The sequence below is a fragment of the Numenius arquata genome, chromosome 1 (assembly GCF_964106895.1).
Source record: "Numenius arquata chromosome 1, bNumArq3.hap1.1, whole genome shotgun sequence".
Lineage (NCBI taxonomy): Eukaryota > Metazoa > Chordata > Aves > Charadriiformes > Scolopacidae > Numenius > Numenius arquata.
Window position 1 is genome coordinate 125,964,349 of NC_133576.1, and position 7,626 is coordinate 125,971,974.

The 7,626-nt window shown below is 38.6% G+C and overlaps 1 protein-coding gene across 1 annotated transcript; it reads left to right on the plus strand.

Annotated features, from left to right (window-relative positions):
* The first annotated feature begins 878 nt into the window (after window positions 1-878).
* LOC141471500 (interstitial collagenase-like) lies at window positions 879-7,262 on the plus strand. The gene is made up of 10 exons (XM_074158064.1): window positions 879-983; window positions 1,132-1,376; window positions 1,846-1,994; window positions 2,092-2,223; window positions 3,115-3,276; window positions 3,866-4,085; window positions 5,185-5,318; window positions 5,840-5,999; window positions 6,860-6,963; window positions 7,162-7,262. Exons 1-10 carry the CDS (start codon window positions 879-881, stop codon window positions 7,260-7,262), a joined length of 1,512 nt encoding a protein of 503 aa, XP_074014165.1.
* The last annotated feature ends 364 nt before the right edge of the window (window positions 7,263-7,626 follow it).

Below are 7,626 nucleotides of genomic sequence, written 5' to 3' on the forward strand. Positions count from 1 at the left end.
CATCTTCCATTTGACTTTGGAGACATGTATTAAAAAGTTCTTCTGAAGACCCCTGCATCCCCAAGATTCCTGTAGTTCTCTAGGGCAACTTCTGCCATTTCTTCTTTAGTTGTGAAAATGCCCTTGGCTGATAGGCTATGCCAACCAGGATATATGAACTGGGGTGCTCTACTGAGACCTTTACATTGTGGTGTGGGGGTTGCCTGGGGCAAGTATAGGAGAATGAGAGGACGAAGCCATAAATTTGTGACTACATGGGCCAGGTAGCAGCACAGGTGATGGTTCTGTAACCATGCTGGGATATCAGGTTCAAGACAAAAGATAAATTTGTATAATCAGCTATGTCACTAAAATTATCAGGGACAAGATGGGCTAAAGGAAGGGGTTCATCTTTGACATGCTGAGGTCCTGCATGACTGCCACACTGAGAAAACTGAGGGGCAGTTTCTGGAGGTCCCTTATCACGTGCTACAAGGAATTACAGATTGTTGTCCCTCACAAAGAGCCAGGTCCCTTTAGCACCTCTAAAAAATTAGGTGATTTTTATCCAGGTGACTGATTATAGATTTAGATACTTGTAAATTTAAAATACTAGTCTGGTTTAGGAATGAAGAAAAAAAAATACTATCCAATAGTATGATTGCGAAATCAGGGGTTTTCGGGCAAGGTAAACTGTCATGTGTTAGCTTGCTTCTAAACCCAAATTTGTTTTCTGTGTTTCTGTGGGAAATCAGAGGATGTTATAAACTGAGTCATGCAGTTATTGACTTTAGCAAGCACACAAATGATATAAATAGAGAAACACTGGTGAGCCTTGGACAGGAGAAGAAGAGATTGAGAGGTTTTAGAGCAGGGGCTAATAGATCAGGGAGGCAAAGATGAAGACAAAGATCCTTCCTCTCCTTGGGTTACTATATGTTGCATGTTCTTGCGCTTTCCCAGTGGTTCCAGAAGAGGAAAAAGAAGATATGCAATTTGCTAAGGTAAGGACTACAGACAGAATTTTAAAAATATTTTATCGAGAAAATTAATGTGGTGATGTATTAGTGATGTATAATATTTTATTAACAATTCTCTGCATTTGAAAAGAAATGTTTATGTGCTAAACTGATGCTTTTTCTTCCCCATCAGAAATATCTGGAAAATTTTTATGATTTTAAAGAAGAGAAAAATTCTCTCTTTAAATCAAAGAACCTCAATCACATGGCTGACAAAATCCGAGAAATGCAGACATTCTTCGGGCTAGAGGTGACTGGGGAGCTGAATGGCAGAACACTGGACATGATGAAGCAGCCTAGATGTGGAATACCAGACGTCCGTTCATACAGCACCTTCCCACAGAGCCCTAGGTGGAGGAAAGAAGATGTGACATATCGGTAATGTATATTAAAGCATGTTTCTCCGTACACCACTGGGAAGCTTTGTGAATGCTAGGCAGAAGTAATGCCAACAGGTTCTTTACTCCTGTATTTCTCCATAAAAAAGCCCCATTCAGAATGAAAGGGCCACCAATGTGGGGTCTATTCATATCCTTTGCTTTAGGCTTCCAAACAGTGATGAAAATACCAAAATGAGAGTTTGCATTAGTTAGTAGTTAGTTAACAGCCTACTAAATAATATTCTCAGTGAATAAAAGGGGTACAACTGAGAGTATACAGGCTAGAATTTCTGAAAGACATGAAAGAAACTGTGAAAACTTCCTCTGTTATGTAAGCAAATAATTTGAAAATAAACTCAAGACACATAAGTAATAATAATCACTGATTAAAATATTTGACCTTGATGTTATATGCCCCAGCCACATGTGATCTGGTTGCTTATAATTCTTTTCTCCGTATTTCATAGGATTTTGAACTACACTCCAGACATGCTACAAGCTGATGTAGATGAAGCAATTGCAAAAGCCTTCCAGCTCTGGAGCAGTGTCACCCCTTTGAGATTCACCAGGATCTACAGTGGTCAAGCAGATATCATGATCTCTTTCGCAGCTGGATGTAAGGAGACTCCCTTACCTGGGAATGATCAGTATTTGTCAGTTTTTCTTACAGAGATGATGGAAAGCATCACTTTTTTCCCCCTTTTTTTTTTTAGTTCACGGTGACTTCTACTCCTTTGATGGCCCAGGAGGAACTCTGGCTCATGCCTACCCCCCCAGCAGTGGGATAGGAGGAGATGCTCACTTTGACGAAGATGAAAACTGGACCAAATTTAATGACTATAGTGGTAGGTAGTCTTAAGTATTGCTTTGCCTGTTTTTTATTAGACAGTGTTGTCTTGAAGATACTGAAAAGTCACAGATCCCACGGCAGTAGTTCCAGTATTTACTGAGATGTAAAATGTCAGTGTAATTTAGTAAAATAATTGTGCATATTTTAACCTGGGCTGCAGTCATGGCAGTCCCCTGAAGTTAAGGCACAGACTGCAATTACAGCTTCAGTGAAGGAAATAACATCAGCATGAAACAGCAATACTGGATAATCATGACATTGTAAGGCAAAGAGTTTTCACCCTCAGCTAATGACCTTAAAAGTTGTAATATTGAGCTCTCACTTTTTCTTTTTTTTTTTTTTTAATTTAAAGTGATGCAAATCTTTAATTTCTCCAAAGGAAAAAAATATCTTAAGTTGTTGGTAAATATAATTAAATATAACTGAAGTGTGCTGGCACACTGCTGGAAACAGTTGCTGGCACACTGAAGTTTCCAGCAATGTCCAGGGAAGATGTTACATGTTACTGGTCTTTGTGAAGTAGTTATGAGGTGAATTCCATGCCATTTATAATTCCCCAAATCTGACCAGATGACTAAAATGTTCTGGGCCAGTTTTCATTTGTTTTTAACATTAAAGAAACTTTGATTATTTGTTGGCAGGAAAATTTCTGCAACATGAACGAAAATTGTCCCAGATTGGTTTCCTTATGAGAAATAAATGTTTATAATTCAAAATTCATTTCTCCTCCAGGATGCCAGAGAACCTCTTACTTGGGACATAGTTAGATTTTGCTGTTTTATTAAGATCACAAATGATATATCATCCATAAGAGGATGGCACCTGTATCCTACTGTCATGCAAGAAAATGTATTTAGTGTTTGTTCTTTGTGTGGATTTTTTTTAGGATACAACTTATTTCTTGTTGCTGCTCATGAGCTGGGCCACTCACTGGGTCTTGGTCATTCCAATGTCTTTGGTGCTTTGATGTATCCTATATATATGCCCAGGGATACAAAGGACTACAGCCTTCCTCAGGATGATATTGATGGCATTCAGGCCCTCTATGGTAAGCATCATTTTTTGGTGGATGATGGATAAACATTTATAATGAATTTTACTCAGCAACTGAAATGTACTAAAACTTTCTACCTCAAGAAGGATACTGAGGTTTAATTTCCTGCTATTATTTTGGGGTAAACCTCTTGGTTTGTTTGTGGCTAAAAGACTACATCTACAAAATAGAATCTGTGGGCTGTATCCATGCCAGTAAGTCAAAAGGTCCGAGAGCCTTTCTCAAACAATACCAGAGGAACAGCCCATGTGTTTAGTATAAAACTCTCTTACCTTCCACAAAAGGGTGGTCACATGTACAACTGCCCTTTGGAAATGGTGTTTGCTCTGCATTAACTTCTGACACATATAGTGTGAGAGACAAATGGCTTGTCAAGGCAAAACAATGCCAGAGACAATTTTAACAGTCGGCAACACAGACAGCCAAGTTAAATTGCCCAGGAACTTTCCCTGGCATTAATTTTCTAGTTAAGTTTTAACCTTAAGAAACCTATGCATTTGGCTTTATAAAGTACAACCTGAAGCTCTGCAACACAAAACACTCTAATTCACCTTCCAATTCCACACTTATCTGTTTCCCAAAGGACCCCCCAGGGAATCTCCTGCACTTCCAACAAAAGCTTTCCCCCCACAAGAACCAACTGAAATGACACCTGCAGAAGCACCAACTGAAATGTCACCCCGGGAAGAACCAACAGAAATGACACCCTCCAAAACCCCCACAAGACCAGAAGACTGTGACCCTCATTTGACTTTTGATGCTATCACTACTCTCCGTGGGGAAATACTGTTCTTCAAAGGCAGGTAAGCACTTTCATTTCTAACAACACCTTTTTGTGAGACTCAAGAAGGCGAAGCATAAAGTTCAGTTTAAGGAATTTGTCTTCCCTTGGTTACAAAGGAAGATATTTCTTTCTGAAAGTATTTAGGCAACTTTGCAAAATTTTACTAGCCTGGCAGGGCTGGGTGAGTAATGTGGTTTACTGACAGGTGAGTAAAATGTTTTAAGCCATCATCCATCATCACCCATGTCTGTTAAAATTGTGCAAGGCTGAATAATCCCGATGTCATTCCTCAGCCTGCAGCTGCTTCGTATGCAGCACTGTCCTCGTCACACCATTGCATGTGTGGATCAGGGAGCTGTGGAAAATTTCACTGGTGACTTTCTTTTCCTAGGCACTTCCACCTAGGAGTCCAGACTGGACTACTTGTAGTAGTACTACAAGTACTGTGTGTAGGGAGCTCTTTACAGGTGTCCACTTTTTGGGCACGATCTGACACTGGACACTGGAGCGGGTTTTGGCTGGGTACATCCACCCTGGTGAGGGAGAACAGTATGGCAGCCCCAGGTTTTCTCCCAATTCTTGGGTTGGTAACTGTGTTTTTAATTGAACAAGCCTCCTCTGATGAAGTGGGTCTGATTCCCCTTCTAAAACACATGAAGAATCATAGCTTAAAAACTAAAGAAGGAGCAGTTCCTCCTTAAACTGGGTTTTAAAATGTTTCTCAAGAAGTTTAATGAACATTTGTAACCAAATTGAAATTAAGAATGCAGCTGTACCTACCTCCATGGGACCTGGTGAAGGTAAAGCTTCAGTTGTCAGCAGTACCACCATCAGGGTGTCAGTGGAGAGGTTTACAGGGCCACCAGCTCTAGGTGCACCTGCTTGAGCTGGGAGGTTGGATAAGATGACCTCCAGAGCTCCCTTCCAACCTCAACCATTCTGTGGCCTCAGAGTAACCAGCAGTAGCAGGCAAAGTGAAGCACTGTATCCCAGAAGAGGTGTTATCTCTGCCACATAGGGAGGACAGGCATCCAGGCAGTAGGATTTAAAGTACATTTCTGTGCTACTGATTTAGTGAAATACAAACAATGAAACACTGCTGTTTTCATTTCTATCAGCTATGTTTGGCGCAAAAGTCCATATTTCTCAAGCATTGAGCATGACACCATCTCCTCATTCTGGCCATCACTGGCAGCTGGCTTTGATGCTGCTTATGAGGTTGACAAGAAGGATCGAGTGATATTTTTTAAAGGTATTTCTCTTATGTTTCCATCAGTCCTTTTTATGAATGAATAAAGTTCTAGTAGTACTTCTAGTTTGTATATACTTCTGTATGTTAAGTAATAATAATGGAAGTAATACAATAATAATAATAGATATTCTTAATATTTAAATCCATGTTCATTTTCAAAATGCTGTTACTATCATTAACTTATGCTGCTTGACAACAGCCCTGCATAATATGATATTCCTCTTTTTTTTTCAGTGACAGAGATCATAGCTGAGACAAAATTGATTGCCTACATGAAGTTATTTAAATATACTTTTAAAGGTGCTAAACACACCTAGAAAACATGTTGAGTTTTAATTATTGAGTATGAAATACTTTCACGAGTATGAAAAGTGGAAAATATGTGTGCCATAGAGGGTCATGTTCTTAGCTGGACATCTGTGCTGTTTGGTGGCATTTTCTACACAGAAAGCTCTGGGGCTTTGATAAACAGCTCAGCCTCCTCAGGAATCCCCACTAACTTTTTTCTGGTTTTCCCGCAGGTGACCAGTACTGGGCTGTCAGTGGCTACAGCATAGACCGAGGCTTCCCTAAGCCTATTCAGGACCTGGGCTTCCCCACAAGTGTCGGGAAAATCGATGCAGCTGTTCATGATCAAAATACCAAGAAAAGCTATTTCTTTGTAGGCAACAAGTACTGGAGGTAAGGCTCATTCCTTTTTTGCACAGCAGATAATCAAAATAGCTTTTCAAACGACAAGTTATATAAGAATTTGTACAGCAAGTTCATGGCCTCTTATTGTCAGCTTTTTCAGTCAGTATAAAGCTGAAACTCAGAGGCAATTACTCGTGTCTTCTCCTAGAACAAAGTCTGTAACACCTGAGATAAAGACAACATCCATTTACTACTACCAGCCTGTGATTAACAGACACAACCAAATGAGCTTTGCTTACTCGTTAAGAAGCAGTATGACATTAAATTAATATAAAAAGATAATGTGTGTAGACTTTGTCTTCATGTCAGGTACTCATTCAGTAACTATTTAGGGGCAAAAGTGCTCTCTGAAATTTATAAATGACAAATCTATCAAGAAAGCTATGAAAGGAGATTAAAACATTTACATTTTAAGAAACAGTTCAGCTAAGCAGTAATGTTAGCCCTAATAATTAATCTGTAATATTATCTTGAAAGAGTATTATTACACCAGAAGTTTACATTCCACTCATAGAGTCACTTCACAGACTGGATGCTGTAAAAATAAAATATTCTGCTTGAATATTTACTTAATTTTATTACTCAGTATAAGCCCCATCCAGCCTTATTATCAGTCTCAGGCAATGGAACTGAACTATTTAGTCTGATGTTCTGAAAACAGTCTTTCATAGACCACTGAAGATGTGGATACTCACACAGCCAGGATTTATACTGTTCCATGAGATCACAGATGCTCACAGTTACTGGTTTTTCAGTTGAGAGTAGGCTTATTTAGTAAAAATTCTGCCTGGTTTCAACATTGAACATCACATGTTTGTTTCTTGTTTTCATGCAATTTCTTTATTTAGTTTCAATGAAAATACTCAATCAATGGAAAGGGGATATCCAAGAAAAATAGCAGCTGACTTCCACGGAATTGGCCACACAGTTGATGCTGCCCTTCAGAAAAATGGTAAATAAATTAAAATGCAATTATAAACAAAACAAAAGACCACCAATCAAAGCCAAAAAAAATATGTTTCAAATACATATATAGATATGAAATGTTTGTTCTGATTTTTTTTAATCACCCAAGAAAATAGCAAGTGTATATCAATATGTATACAAAAAGGAAATGTTAATTGTCAATAACTTGTCCTTCAAATTCTAGGACACTTCTACTTTTTCCATGGATCAAACCAGTATGAGGTTGACATCAAGAACAAGAAACTCATCCGTATAATGAAGAGCAACAGCTGGTTTAATTGCTAGAAATATTAAGTGATGGTGCAGGGCTGTATTTGTACCAGAAATGTTTTTTCATGTTCCTTGGTTATAAACAATATCATTCAGCTGTTACTGTGCATCTGAGTCTGAAATGATGGCCTCTGATAATTCTAATTTAAAAACTTAAAAATGTAAAACAATGTACAGTTTTAATTTATTTTGTTTTCCAATTATTTATTAATCAAGTTGTTTCTGAGGAATAAAGTATTTTGCTCAAGTATAGCAGCGTTCTTGTGTTCTGGTTCAGTTCACCAGAGACGAGGCATCTGACATAACATGTAAGCCTGAATAGCACCAGGGCTCCACAGCCATTTTTAGCAGGTCTCAGTGTACATAGAAGGGAAGTTAA

What these genes read in the sequence shown, in the direction of transcription:
- LOC141471500 (XM_074158064.1), top strand. Translation starts at nt 879, where the DNA reads ATGAAGACAAAGATCCTTCCTCTCCTTGGGTTACTATATGTTGCATGT. An exon ending in AAGATATGCAATTTGCTAAG is followed by an intron (nt 984 to 1,131) that starts GTAAGGACTACA and finishes CTTCCCCATCAG; the next exon opens with AAATATCTGGAAAATTTTTA. An exon ending in CAAATTTAATGACTATAGTG is followed by an intron (nt 2,224 to 3,114) that starts GTAGGTAGTCTT and finishes GATTTTTTTTAG; the next exon opens with GATACAACTTATTTCTTGTT.